The sequence below is a fragment of the Microcaecilia unicolor genome, chromosome 4, assembly GCF_901765095.1.
Source record: "Microcaecilia unicolor chromosome 4, aMicUni1.1, whole genome shotgun sequence".
Classification (NCBI taxonomy): Eukaryota; Metazoa; Chordata; class Amphibia; order Gymnophiona; family Siphonopidae; genus Microcaecilia; species Microcaecilia unicolor.
Window position 1 is genome coordinate 320524063 of NC_044034.1, and position 15614 is coordinate 320539676.

Genomic DNA, 15614 nt, shown 5'->3' on the forward strand with positions numbered 1-15614 from the left:
AATGTTAGACAACTTTTTGAATTCTGCCACCATTTTCAACCCCACTACTTCCTGTGAAAGAGTATTTTGGAAATCCTCCACCTTCTCTGTGAAAAAAGCTTTTCTGATGTTCCCTCCTTATAACTTAATTTTATGTCCTGTACTGTTATATCTAGCCTCTCTGTTTTTGAAAAAGGTTGTTTTGCTCCTTACTATCTTTCCAGAATTTAAATATCTTTATCATCTCTCTCCTATATATTCAAGTCTTAATGTCTTCTGGTGTAGACCCCCATAGTATTTTGGTTGATTTTCCTCTGAACAGCTTTGAGACTTTTGTCAACATCTGGCCTCCAAAACTGAACACAGTCCCTCCAAGTATGGTCTTGCCAGTGACTTGTTCAGGGGCATTATCACCTCCCATTTTTTGTTCTAATTATGCCCCTCTCAATTCATCCATCTTGCCACATTGTTTTGCAACCTTGAGATCCCGACACTGTCGGCATAAGGTTTTTGGGTTTTTTTTTTTCATCTGTGCACCTTAGCCTCTCACCTGTCTGTGCAATAAGCTGTATGAGAAGAGACTTGATTTGAATATTTACCCTGGAGGAGAGGCGGAATAAAGAGATATGATGCTGTCTCTTTCAATATTTAAATGCCTGTAAGAAACAAAATAGGCTGTAGACCTAGAAGACATGAAATGAAGCTGCAAGGAGGGAAGGAAAGCTCAAAAGCTGCATCAGGAAGTTCTTTTTCGTAGAGGGTGGTGGGCATGCTTTTCCATGGGAAGTGATGGGGTTATAAAACAGTTACATTGAAAAAAGGCGTGGGCTAAACATAAAGGTTCTCTGTATGGCATGAAGATAGAATAAAATGTATAGCACAATGCCGCTTTGCAAAATTTAAATAACTTTTTTTTTCATTTTAAAGCATAAAAAAAGCATGGAGGGGTAGACTGCACTGGGCATCAGTTACAACCCTAAAGGTTAAGGTGGTGGGGTGTGTGTGTGGTGGTGGTGGTGGTGGGGGGGGCGGTAACCAACCTAGATTTGCAGGTACAATTCTGGTAGCCTTTCTGGGCAGACTGGATGTATTATGCTGGTCTTTGTGCCATCATGTACTGAGTTATCAGGGAGGACAGCTGGTATTTGCCACTTGTGCATGCCTCAGAGCATATGCAAAAGATGGCCAGAAATTTAAATATACGCACATTCCCACTGTAAAATAGGTGGGAAAATGTGGGATACAAATGCTACAAATAAAAATAATAATAAAATAAAGTGGAAACTACATGCATATATATATATTTTTTTGGCCAGCACAAAACACCCAGCAGAGGCCCCTTGAAATTTGCTTCCAAGCACATTTACATGCAGGAATATAAGCTTTCTGAAATTACCACATAAAGGTGTATTCAGTCTGTGTGTAAATGCTGCTGTTTCTGTATGTAGTTGCTTCTAAAATTACCTCTGTAGTCAGTTATCCGTAGAAGAGGCACAAATAAGCCCTCTTAATGCAAGATGCTATCAGGAAGCAAGCTCCATGAGTCTATCATCAATGGAGAAAATGCTTTTCAAGGAGCAAAGTTCAGGAACAAGGATCTTTGCATCAGAGGTGCTTTGTACCTTGGTGAAAAAAGTTGTTGAAGTTGGGAATCATGCTGGAAAGGTTAATACTAGGTGTGTGTATGTGTATTGTCGTGTTGAGAGGAGCAGTCACAAGCGCTCATTCCACTTCTCCCACTGTTTGGATAAAGGAGCCTTGGGAGGGATTTAGAGCTTGGCAGGGGAATAAAACCTGGATCTCACGGATTGACAGAGGTTTTAATGTTCCCTAGGAAACAGGGAAGTCACCTAAAGGGAGAAGCTTCTAGTCTCTCTAAACTATCTGCCAATCAAGCAGGGTTGCCAGCTGGGAAAAATTTTCCCAGCCCGAAACAGCCGTAAACCCGCCCAAAAACCGCCCGTAGCCAATCCCCGTCTTCTGCGTCACCAAACCCCGCCCCCGTGTCACTAATCCAACCCCCGCATCACCTAACCCTGCCCCCTATGTCACTAACCCTGCCTCCCACGTCAGCCCTGCCCCTGAAAGGCTTCTATTGGTCCAATTTGGACCAATAGAAACCCCGGAAAAGCTTCTATTGGACCAAATTGGACCAATAGAAGCCCCGGAAAAGCTTCTATTGGACCGAATTGGACCAATAGAAACCTCGGAAAAAACCGCCGAACTCGCACAGCGGCGATGGGAAAACCGCCCAAAACACCGCATCCCATGGCTGGCGAAATTTTCCCGCCGCCACTGGCGAAAACCCGCCCAATTGGGCGGTAAAACCGCCCACCTGGCAACCTTGCAATCAAGGGGATGAAAGGCCCCCAAAGGGAGGGATTTGAGAACTGCTGAGTAGAAAGGGGGGGGGGGGGTGCTAATGGGCAAAAAGGAAGAACCAGAGGAAAGAGCCTTGGCCCAGGGAGAAAAGCTGTACCCAAACAGTGCAAAAAGGACCCTAAAGTGAAGACTAGACTTAAGAAGCTGTGGACACTGATAGCCAGCAGGAGTAAACGGGTTACCTAACCCTGGGAAAGGAGGACCCTGAGCAGGATCCTGGACCAGGAAGCTGAGGAAGGCCTAAGACCTTGGAAGGAGGTGAGGCCTGCTCAGCCCACATGGCTAAACTCTGAAAACCAGGGCAGTACTATCTTAGTGTTTGAACTGTGCTTAGAAAAAGAATGGGGGATTGTACAGGGGCATTCCAAAATTTTACTTGCATACACATAGAATTCAGCCGAATTACACCTTTTTTTAGCAGGTGTAGCCAGTGACTAAAGTTAGGCATGATTTATGCCCTAACTGCTATTCTATAAAGGACATGTACCTTTTATAGAATAGCGCTCAGCGGATAAAAATTTTGGTGCCAATTTTTAGGTGCCACTTAGAATTTACCTCTATGTTTACAATTTAGTACTTGAAGTGTGCCATGCTCTGGTGAAACTAATTTAAAATAACTTAGCTCTTAATATTAAGAGTTATGTTCCCTGAAATGACACAGATTTACAGTTGAATGGGATGAGTGACATTTCTTCCCAGTATCCAGGGAAAACCTTTTTCATTTTTATTCTGATGGGGTTTTTTTTCTTTTAGAGAGAGTACCTGAATTACTATCTTCTTTCATGCTTTAGGGTAGGCAAGTAAAAACAGGTTGCCTTATTTAATCATAGTTTCACGTTTGATCTGTCTCTCCATCTCCCCTCTCATCAGTCTTTGGAATTGCATAATCTCCACTTTGGGTGGCTATGCAAAAACAATTCCCTTCAACCTTTCAAGGCCGTTAGATTGTATGGACTATTATATCCCCATCTAGTGGAATTATCTTGTTCACTCTTCAGAAATGCCTATGAACATATAACTGTGGGTACTGGAACTGAAGAGAAAAAATATGGAGCCATGCCATAAATTGCACTATACCTGCAACTTATTCATAAGTTTTAGCATAAAGGGCTAAACATGGATGCCTGTACAGCTGCAAATGGTGACCGAAGTTCCAGCATCTCTCTGGCCTTACCTTGCTGCTGCTGTCCCAGCTATCACCTCGAATACATAAACGCCAGAGTTCACATCAGGTAAGTCTCTGTCATGTGCTTTCAGCTCACGGATGAGACTAAAATAAAAGAAATGGAGAATGAACATTGTTAGATCTACACAGATGCTTTTTTTTTCTTCAAATGTAATATTTGTTTTTCAAGATCTGAACAATATACGTTGGTTCTCACAAAGGAAAACAGAATTTCAGTATTAGGAAAAAAAGAGTATTACTTACATGTTAAACTCTAAAAGTCCAGATGCAGATGAAACATGTAAGCTATAATTTGCCTATTCTAAAGGTGTCAATCCAAAAACCATGTAGCCCTATGCTTTTAACACCATTCAGCCTCAAGTAGAACTTTTACCCTGAAGAAAATCCCTAAGTTTAGAAGGTCATTAGTGACAAAGTCTCAGCCTTTATCTTTAATTATACATTTTCTTGGGTATTTAAGGAAATGAAAAAAAAACATAAAACCTGGGATGAAATTGCAAAAAATCAACACCCTGATTCCTGGGAGAAACAGGAAAAATGTATATATATGAACCCAAGAAACCAGTCTTAATCTATAACAAAACTAGATCCCTATCTGAAGTATAAACAAAGACTCTTCAGATGTATCTGTGATGGGCCATGCATCTAATACTGACTGCATAAAGTTGAAACTTGAATGTTAATGTAGCTCTCTAGGTTCCTCATTAGAGGATTCTAATAGTGCAGTTAAATTACCCTGAGCAAATTAATCAACAGTCTGTTCTCCCTCTTCCAGCTACTGTACTTTAAATTACATAATAACTATTTTCATGTCTCTTAAACTTCTTTTCTAGGGCCAGGTTCTCCTTGATTAGAACTGGATTGATATTTTCAAGAGTAGCAATTTTCTCTTCCTGCCCTTGAAATTTCAAACTATGAAAAGTATGATGATCTTAAGGTGGCCAAACAGGTAGAAAAGATGACCGTGAAAGTCAGCTTCAGTTTTCTACTGAAGCTGTATGATCAATATACACTATTGCAACTCAGTTTTTTTCATGGATTCAGCCTATGGAACACTGACACTTGCAATTATTATAAAACTAGTAAAAAAGGCCCATTTCCGACACAAATGAAACGAGCGCTAGCAAGGTTTTCCTCGGAGTGTGTATGTTTGAGAGAGTGTGTGAGAGTGACTCTGTGTGAGAGAGAGAGTGAGTGAATGTGCGAGTGTGTGTGTGTGACAGAGAGAGAGTGAGACTGGGTGCGAGTGTGTCTGTAAAAGAGAGAGTGTGTGTGTGAGAATGAAAGCGTGTACTAGGGCCCCCCCCTCCCTCCCTCTCTTCAAGTGCCAAGGTCATCCCCTCCCTCCCTCCCTCCGAGTTTCAGGGTCCCCCTCCCTCCCTCTCTTCCCCATCCCAATTCAGCATCTCCCTTCTGTCACCCTACTCCCACCATGTCTACTATCTACCCTTCTCTCCCTGAGCAAGCATATTTCCTTTCTTTCCATCCTTCCTTGATCCAGTATCTCCTGTGTTCCCTGTCCTCTCCACTCCTCTCTACACCTCTATCCAGCATCTTCCCCTTGACCAGTGGTGTAGCAAGGTGGGGGTGGTTTGCCCCGGGTGCACGCCGCTGGGGGGGTATCAGCTCAGCTGGTTCCCTTCTCCCTCTGCTCCGGAACAGGTTACTTCCTGTTCCGGGGCAGAGGGAGCAGGGAACCAGCGGAGCCGACACCCCCCCATCAGTATGCACACGGCAGGCAAGAATGCACTCGGGGGGGGGGGGGTTGATGCGCCGAAGGGTGGTATCATGCTGCACCCCCCCCAGGTGTTTTGGGAGGGCAGCTGTTGAGTGCGTCAGTGGCGTCAGACAGGCTCGAGCCTTTTTTTGTTTGTGTTGCTGTCAAGCTGTATGGCAGTTTGGGAGGGAGGGGGGTTGAATCAGCTGTGAGGCATGTTTTTTTTTCTTTTTTTTACCCCGGGTTCTGATGTTGACGTCGCAATGCGTTTGCCGACATCAGCCTGTGCTACGGAGCCTAGCAGACCAACTCCGAAGAAGCCACGAACACAGGCAGCAAGACCAACAGAACGTTGGAGGTGAGAATTATTATATAGGATACGACAGTAAAGCTCAAAGGCATGAGAAAATGAGACCATGTTACACCTATTTTCATGAAGAACACTGGCTTCCTGTGAAATAGGATCCAATTCAAAATATTAATTTTTGTTTACAAAATCAACAAATACAAAATCTTCACCCCTTTATTTAGATATTTTGTATATACCTACTAGAGGCCAATATTCTGATCAGAATTTACTCATTATACCTTCTTTCCATTAGCATCAAGAATTGATTGCAGATGTTTGGTCCTACACTTGGCAGAAACCCAGTTAGCAACAACATTTCATGCTACCAATCCTGGGAGCAAGCAGTGGCTTCCCACATGTCTATCTCAATAACAGACTGTGAACTTTTTCTCTAGGAACTTGTCAAAGCATTTTTAAAATCCAGATATGCTAATTGTTGTTACCACATCATCTGGCAGTGAGTTCCAGAGCTTAACTATTTTACAGACCTCTATCATAGCCCCCTTCAGCCATCTCTTTTCCAAGCTGAAGAGCCCTAACCCCTTTAGCCTTTCCTTATACGGGAAGAGTTCCATCCCCTTTATCATTTTAGTTGCTGTTCTTTGAAACTTTTATAATTCCGCTATATCTTTTTTGAGATACAGCGACCAGAATTGAACGCACTCAAGGTGAGGTCGCACCATGGAGCAATACAGAAGCATTATGATACTCTTGGTCTTATTTTGCTTCTCTCTCCTAACAAACTTAAATCTGGATGATAAAGTGTGAATTGGAGGAAGAAATGGTAAGTAGTCCTGGCCTGGATCAAACAATTTGGACTCTATATTTTGATTTCTGTTATAAATAAATTGTATTCTTATTTCCTTTTCTAAATCTATTTTATAGATTTTATGTAAGCCGCTGAGTTGGACATACCTAATAGCAGTATATCAAATTAGAAGTAAACTGTAAAGATTGTTGTACATAATATGACATTTGTATTAACCTTATTTTTGTAGCATTGTGTATGTGATTTGTTACCTGCCCAGTACAGTGGAAGGTGCAGGTTTAAATCTTGTAAATAAATAAGCGCTAAGGGTATTGATGAATAGGAAAGTCCCCATTCCTTAGCGACCCAAGGATGCCCATCGGGCAAACGGGCCAGGCACAAGCCCAGGGGGAAAAAGTGGATTATATGTTTTGGGTGACAATTTGGACAAGATGAGGTCAGGCTTGGCAAACAAACTATCCCAGTAGTAAAAGGTAGTATGGACCAAGAGACACACATCTCCCTGCAGCACACGATACTTACGTGGAAGCCAAATCAAAAAACGAAGTGGGCAGATCCCCACAGACATTTGCTCCAAATGTATCCAAAGCTTGTGCGGGTTGGCCTGGAACCACTCAAGAGCAGCACGAGCTTGAGCAGCCTTATAGTACCAGAAAACATTAGGCACTCCCAAACCACCTTTCTTTGGATCTTGATAAAGTAAGGAACGGAGCAGTCGTGGTCGTTTTACACCATATAAAATGAATCAAACGATCCTGTAGGCCCGACAGAAGGTTCCTGGAAAGCTGTAAGGGGAGAACCTGAAAAAGATACATCAATGTAGCAATCTGACCAAACCAAGATAAGTCAGATGACATCCACCACTCCATATCCTTGTATAACTCCCATAAAAGAGGAGGATATTTAGTGGCAAATAAATCAGATGTTAACGGAGTAAGGAACACCCCCAAATATTTAATAGTGGAGGAGTGGCCTAGTGGAGGAGTGGTTAGGATGGTGGACTTTGGTCCTGGGGAACTGAGGAACTGAGTTCAATTCCCGGCACAGGTAGTTCCTTGTGACTCTGGGCAAGTCACTTAACCCTCCATTGCCCCATGTAAGCCGCATTGAGCCTGCCATGAGTGGGAAAGCGCGGAGTACAAATGTAACAAAAAAAAAAAAAGCTCTTTTCTTCCACCTAAAGGAAAAGGAATGCTATAAAGAACTCAACACCTGGGGAGGAATCCCAATAGCCATGGCCCCTGACTTGGACATGTTAAGCTTAAAACCAGACACAGAAGAATATGATGCTAACAAGTTCATAAGATTTAGGGAAGGAGGTTAGCGGTTTAGTCAGCAAGAGAAGGACATCGTCAGCAAACAAAGCTATTTTCTACTGCAGCCCGTTCACTGTAATACCCAAGCAATAAGCTACAGTCAAGTCAGACATCATAATCAAGCAGGTGCTGAGTTTCTTAGCCTTGTGAGAGACCCTCTTCCATTTTTGAAGCCTCTCCTTGGTTGAAGGTGCAATTTCCACCGAAGGTGCTGTGGTTGACAATAATCCCAGAATGCAATATCTTTCAGGCCTTTGTTATATGGCGGACTCTGTGTAATTTCCCAGCCACTGTGAAGCATAGGGCAAATGGGAACACCCAGCGATAGGAAATCTTCTCCTTGGCCAGCAGCTACAGGGCAGGCTTCATAGCCCGCCGCTGAGACAAAGTGAAAAGAGAGAGATCCTGATAAACTGAAACTCGTACCCCGTTGTAATCCACCGACGATAATTGGCACGCCTGCTGCAGTAGACGATCTCTAAATATGAATGATGCAAACCTTACCATAATGTGTCTCGGTCGATTCTCTATATGTTTCCTCAAGGCTCTGTGGGCTCTTTCGATTTCACAATGGTCTATTTCCGACTCGACCGCCAAACGTTTTGCACAAAGCAGGCGCACAATGGCTGGGACATTTTCCGCATCCCCGTTCTCAGGGACACCCTGAAAACTGAGGTTGTTCCGAAGCCCCCGATTTTCAAGATCATCCACTTTAAATTGTAATTCTTCGTTTTGGGCAAGCAGCTGGGAGACATGAGATTCCGCAGCAGCTGCATGCTCAGCCTGCTCCTCCACGCGGTCTTCCAGTTCATCAACCCAGCTTCTGAGTTCCCGCAGGTCGACGCTGATAGCGTCCATGCGCTCTAATCTAAAATTTCCTCCTTGGAGGCTTTTATCTCAACCCGAATTTTCTCCAGAGATTTAGCCAGGTCTTTCACAGGACATTTTTTTAGCTGAAGTCCGGGGCTGCTCGTTGTGAGACAATGCTGAATCAGAATCCGATCAAAAAGGGGGGGTCGGAGACACGCGGCGTGATGGACCCTTACCAGACATCTCTTTTAAAACCGGCCTTAGTGGATGCAGTGGTGTCTGCGGTCACCAAGCGGAATACTGTGCCCATTGATGGGGGCACAGTACTTAAGGACGTGCAGGACCACCATATGGAAACCATTGCTGAAGAGTAGCTTCGATGTATCGGCCTTAGTTGTACAAGCGGCCATATGCGGTTCCCTAGTGGCCAGAGCGTGCTTTCGGTGGTCAGAAAGGATCCTTGATAGTTCCTCGGATGATTTATCAGCCATTGATGCTGAGCGGTTAAACTCGAGGTGGGCTCAGCTTTCCTAGCTGATGCTTTATATGATCGCTTGCGGGCTTCAGCCAAGTCGGTGGCTTTAGGAGTATCTGCGAGGAGGTCTCTTTGCCTGCAGGGCTGGGCAGCAGATACAGCCTTGAAGTCTAAGCTCAGCAAGTTTCCCTTTCGGAGCTCCTTTATTACTCAGGGAGGACCTCGATAAGTTAGTTCGTAGTTTGGAAGAAACTAAGGTTCCGAGACTTCCTGAAGATAGGCCTAAGCCCTCTGGGTGCAGCTTGTTGTCCAGTCGGGGTTGTGATTTTCGTTGTTTTTAGGCGAACAAACAGACTTCGACTCAGAGGTCCCAGTCCTTTCGGGGAGCTCGCAGAGGGGGCAGAGACTCAGGGAGTTCTTTCCAGTCCCCTGCTCGTCCAGCCCAATGAAGGTGTCCGGGCCCAGCCTCTAGTGCCTGTAGGGGCGTGTTGGCGCAGTTTTATTGGAGTTGGGCCCAAATCACCTCTGACCAATGGGTGCTGGAGGTTATTTGAGAAGGCTACTCCTTAGAGTTTGTGCGGCCTCTCTCAGACGCATTTCTGGAGTCCCCATGTCGGTCTTGTCTCAAAGCGGATGTCGTCCAGGGTACTCTGGAAGGCTTCTCGACTTCCAGGGTTTTTGTCCAGTCCCCCCGTCGGAGCTCAGGCAGGGATGCTATTCCATTTATTTCATTGTCTCCAAAAAGGAAGGCACATTGAGACCCATTTTAGACCTCAAAGTAGTCCTCCTTTTGTACGGAACATCTGCTGTCAGACATACTAGCGGTTCCTAGGCACACAGAAAGTGTCTGTTTTTTTCCTGCTTTGGTACGATATACTGGATCTTTCTAGTCCAACCGAGGGCTCTTATTGGTTCACTTTGTTCAATCAGAATTCTCAGTCTCCACATGCTAGAAGGCATGCACAACTCATCAGTCACAGTCTAGGCTGGTCCAGAGGGACTAAAGGAAAGCAAATTAGCAGGTAATGCCTAATTTCTCCTTGGTGTGTTGTGTGTGTATATGTATGTGTGTAGACATAGATATATATATAGAGAGAGATGGATGCAGGTATCTGTAGATTATATCTATATTTCACTATGATGCCCTATATACAATAGTTTGTGTGTGTTACTGGTTTCAATGGTCACTTATGCATGTATGAATGAATGCAGTAGTGTATCGTGTTGCATGAAGCCCACCTGTTCATTGTTCAACTGCTCTGGAGGGAATGGTTTGTGGATCTCATGCAATTCTGGTCTGTTGAAGCAGGAATATGGTACATCCTGTCCTGCTGGTGAATTGGCAACCAATGATTATAGTGGCCCTTTTGAACTGCCAGATGTGTGCCCATCGCATGGGTGAATATGAAAGGAGGATAGTTAGAGCAGTGGCAACCACATCAGTAGGACAGGAACAGTCCATGTTTATAAATAGGAGGTCATGTCCATTCATTATTTTTGACAGCCCCCCCCCCCCCACACACACACACTCTCTCTCTATGAGAAACACAAACAGGCTTATTTTCGAAAGAGACGCCCATCTTTCGACACAAATTGGAAGAAGGGCCTCCTCACAGGGTCGCCCAAATTGGCATAATCGAAAGTCAATTTTGGGCGTCCCCAACTGCTTTCTGTCGCAGGGACGACCAAAGTTCACGGGGCGTGTCGGAGGCATAGTGAAGGCGGGACTTGGGTGTGCCTAACACATGGGCATCCTCAACCCATAATGGAAAAAAAAGGGCGTCCCTGACGAGCACTTGGACAACTTTACCTGGTCCTTTTTTTCTTATGACCAAGGCACAAAAAGGTGCCCGAACTGACCAGATGATCACCGGAGAGAATCGGGGATCACCTCCCTTTACTCCCCCAGTAGTCACTAACCCCCTTCCACCCTCAAAAAACTCTTTAAAAATCTTTTGTGCCAGCCTCAAATGTCATACTCAGGTCCATCACAGCAGTATGTAGGTCCCTGGAGCAGTTTTAGTGGGTGCAGTGCACTTCAGGCAGGTGGACCCAGACCCATCCCCCCCCCCCCCCCGTTACACTTGTGGTGGTAACTGTGAGCCCTCCAAAACCCACCACACACTCACTAACCACATCAAGGTGCCCCCCTTCACCTGTAAGGGCTATGGTAGTGATGTACAGTGGTGGGTAGTGGGTTTTGGGGGGCTCAGCACACAAGATAAGGGAGCTATGTTCCTGGGAGCAATTTCTGAAGTCCACTGCAGTGCCCCCTAGGGTGCCTGGTTGGTGTCCTGGCATGTGAGGGGGACCAGTGCACTACGAATGCTGGCTCCTCCCACAACCAAAGGGCTTGTATTTGGTCGTTTCTCAGATGAGTGTCCTTAGTTTCCATTATTGCCGAAAATCAGAAACGACCAAGTCTAAGGACGACCTAAATGTTAAGATTTGGGTGTCCCTGACCGTATTATAGAAACGAAAGATGGACGTCCATCTTGTTTCGATAATATGGGCTTCCCCGCCCCTCCACTGGGACGTTTTGCGAGGATGTCCTCAGCAAAACTTGGGCGTCCCCTTCGATTAAGCACCTCCACCTCACCTCTTAAACTCACCATCAACAGAGTTTAAGGGTAGTCACTTAAGGTAGCAAGCAGCCTAGAGACTCCTTGCTTTTTCTTGCTTATGTAGCATCCTGAAGAAATGAACTTTTTTTTTAAATTTGCATTTCAAATAATACATCAAGACAGAATCTCAATAAGAAATTCAGAACAATTCATAACAATGCAACATCAACTCATTAAAATTAGAAAAAATATAACTTCAACTCAGTCCACAATAAAGAGGGAACGACCAAGATATTAGTAAAGCCATAGGAAGAAGGATACAAAAATAGGAAAAAAAATTGTAGAAGGGGGAGGATTTCTTACTCTAATCAATAGACCCATACAATGACCCTACCAAACTGGGGGGGGGGGGGGGGGGGTCAAGTGAGAGTAACACCCTTGCCTTCCAAGAAAAATCTGAATTGAACAGGTTCATAAAAGATATACTGAACATTCTGATGAACCACAAAACATTTACAGGGAAATCTAAGTTGGAAGGAAGCTCCTAATGAGATTAGTGTGGAATGTAATTCCAGAAACTTTTTTTGCCTTGCTTGCATCCACTTGGAGACATCAGGAAAAATCTGTACCTTTGCTTCCATAAATGAAGTATCCACAGTCTGATAGTACAATCTCAAAACTGAGTCTCTATCTTGATGGAAAACAAAAAAAAACCAATAAAGTGGCTCAAGCCACCACTTCAGACTAAGCATTTCAAAATATCTGAAATATTTGAATGCACCAATGGTTCGGTCATTATTTTCTTTGTTGAAGTCGCATAAAATATCTTATGAAGAGGCAGAAAAGCTGCTTCTGGCAATTTCAGCACAGTTTGCAAAAAAACTGTGAAAACGATCTCTCACCAGAGATAGCCAAGGTTGTGGAAAATTTAAAAATCTTACGTTTCTTTGAGACCTCTCCAGATTTTCAATTTTCTGTATCATTAAGGACTTATGTTGTACTGATAATAATTGAGATGATTTTAGTTCACCAACAGATTTATCCAACATATCAGCCTTACCCCTATCTCTCCAGTTTACCTGCAGGAAGTGTGGTCTTTAAGAGATGCATTCCAGTTGCTCTGCCATGTCCATACACCATTTCAAAATGGTGTCTCTGACCTGATGTGGCATCATTTTGTTGTACAGCCCATATTTTGATAAATACAGATTGTTAGTTTCATATCTTCATAGAAAAATATTGACCAAGTAATATTTAGGGGTGTACAAGGGTTTTTTTTGTTCTGTTTTTTTAATTTTAGTGCCAGGACCCTCCTCCCATTTCCCAAAGGGGGGGGGGGACCTAAATGCCATTAAAAAGTAAAACCAATCTGCCTCCCTTACCAGACCTCCGCCCCCACACATACAATTTACCTGCAATCATAGTGCTCCACCTTCCTCTAATAAGCTTTATATGATCGTGATCCCTAGCTGCTTCTCCCCTGTTTATGCGTTTTCAAAATATGGACTGTACAACAAAATGCTGCTATCTCAGATCAGCTGCCAATATATTGAAAAGTGCATGGGTGTGGCATGAGTACTAAAGATTGCTTCGGTCTAGGGGAGACCTGTACTGCAGGTAAGCTGGAGGACTGAGCAAAAATACTGGTGGGGTTTGTGTTACATGTATATAACTTACTTTGAAGACAGCTGCAGCATTCGGACCCCCATGTACTTCTTCTTTGGAACTGCCTTTCCTGAAAATTAAATTTTTTTTTAATCAACATAAGTTTTCCATGAAGTCTTAAAACTACAGCAAAAGAGAGAAAAGGACCGTGATGATATACTTGCACTGTTGCACTTTACCAGCATCTACGACCTACCTTTTAACTGGCGATTATGGGACTCTGCCAGAAATTGCCGGATTCGGTCAGAGGGGATTGCAAAGGATATGCCAGCAGTTACCTTCAAGGTATTTATGCCAATCACTTCTCCATCCTGTCACAAGAAACAAACTGAAGCATTCTATCGGTAAAAGTCCTGCCTTTACTGGGCTTTATGCTATCTCGCTAAGAAATTAAATTTTGACCTTATGGTCCTTATTTGCTGCCATATTTTCAATGTTTCACTATTAATTGAGTAACACTAGCTGATGTGGCTTCATTGACAAATGACACTGTCTTTTGGCCACTCCCTAGCCATTTGTGTTATGCTGTTATATGGAATAGATATGTTACTTTAGAGTTTTAAGGTACTGTTGCTGTGATCTGATTTGTGAGCCTCAGAGATTATTTTAATGTTTGTTTATTGCCTTTTGACTTTCTACTGCTACAACCAGTATTGACAGGACCAACAATGCAGCTAGAAAAGCTCCAAAGAAAAGAAAAAGACAAACCACAAACGTGTGACTAGGTGCTCTGAGGTTTTCACTTTTCTCCCCCCCCCCCCCCCCCAAATCTCTTTTTAGTCTTCCAGTTTTGATTTGTCATGCTACAGCATTCCCATTCTTTTGTGGATTCTTGGTTTGCCTGTATCTGTTGTTTACATTATTGTTTACATATATTTGACCTCCATTCTGATACCTGTAATTTATGGGTGAGCCAAAGAGGCAGGGGTTCAGCATACTGAGGAGAGAGAAAAATGATCGCCTAAGGGCTCTGTTCCTCACCAAGAGGATAAGAGTGGCTAGAGAGAGCTAGAATTATTGGGGTTTTTACAATTAAGTACTGGGAAGGAGGGAAAGGGAACTGGGACTTGATATACCGCCTTTCTGAAGTTTTTGCAACTACATTCAAAGTGGTTTACATATATTCAGGTACTTATTTTGTACCAGGGGCAATGGAGGGTTAAGTGACTTGCCCAGAGTCACAAGGAGCTGCTGTGGGAATCAATTCAGTTTCCCAGGATCAAAGTCTACTGCACTAACCACTAGGTACTCCTCCAAAGGAGCAGATGGGCAATAAGAAATAGTGAAAAGCCTTTCACAGGCTGAACTCATTTCTACAGCTGAAAGAGTGGAATCCTGAAGACTTCCCTTTGAGTAAGTGTAACTGGATCTGTTCTCTGAAAGTGTTCAGTTAAAGACCACTAAACTTACTGCCCTTCCAGCAGAAAAGCCTGAAAAAGAACTTTCTTTTTCTTGGAGGGGGGGGGGGGTGGAGAGGGCACAGCCCTTCCCCCTACTTGGCTGTTAAAGGAACTGAGAGAATGGTCTTGAAGTGAAAGACATTGCGAGAAATCACAGTACTCGGGTAAGATAATTCAAGTTAGTGAGATCTGTTTATGGAATGAACTTGTTTTAAGTTTGCAGATTTTGAGTTGAGTTTATCTGTGCTAGTATCATCTGAGGCTTTGTGGTACCCCTTCCTCCAGCTTTAGCTTTGGGAGCCAAGACATTCCTATATTGTCAGCCACAGTAATTCTGCCTAACATCCATCATCACAATATCTGCAAAAGATAAAAGCCATGGAGCACTTGCTCAAGACTGGTGTCCCAAGCCAGTAGTGTGTATCTATTCAAGGTGCGTGTGCTGCTACTACTTGGAGGGAGAATGAAGATAAGCTGTCTGACATCTCTCACTTCCCTTTCAGGCAAAGGTCTGCAATTGTCCTGCCCCCCCCCCCTCACCCGCCTTAAAATCACCTTTGCTTCAGTTTTTGCCCAGGCAGCTGCACTCATAGGCTGTCCATGTCTGCACTGGGACTTTCACTCTGAAATGTCCCACCCCATGTGATGCAACTTCTTGTTTTGTGAAGGGTAGGACAGTTCAGAGTGAGAGAATGTCCCAGTTCAGGTGAGGCAGTCTATAAGTGCCTCTGCTGCTCTCCGGGCAAGACTGGAGGAGGGATGGAGATGCACCTCCTGTAAAAAAAATTCCTGGATATGTTGCAGTCCCAAGCAGCTGAAATCTGTCCAATGGGCAGTGATGGCCAAAAAAGCAAACAGGATGCTAGAAATTATTAGGAAAGGGATGGTAAATAGGACCTAGAATACTGTAATGCCTCTGTATCGCTCCATGGTATGACCTCTTCTGAATATTGCATTCAGTTCTGGTTTCCATATCTCAAAAAAGATATAGCGGAATTAGAA

General features: G+C 43.8%; 1 protein-coding gene across 1 annotated transcript in view; it reads right to left on the reverse strand.

Annotated features, from left to right (window-relative positions):
- Positions 1-15614, reverse strand: part of HTRA4 (HtrA serine peptidase 4) — a 54836-nt gene that overhangs the window by 2907 nt on the left and 36315 nt on the right. Inside the window, exons 6-8 of the mRNA XM_030201908.1 lie at positions 13409-13523; positions 13225-13282; positions 3536-3631 (exon numbers count right to left, since the gene is read on the reverse strand). Coding sequence (XP_030057768.1) covers positions 3536-3631; positions 13225-13282; positions 13409-13523 — 269 coding nt within the window. The remainder of the gene's footprint in view (positions 1-3535; positions 3632-13224; positions 13283-13408; positions 13524-15614) is intronic.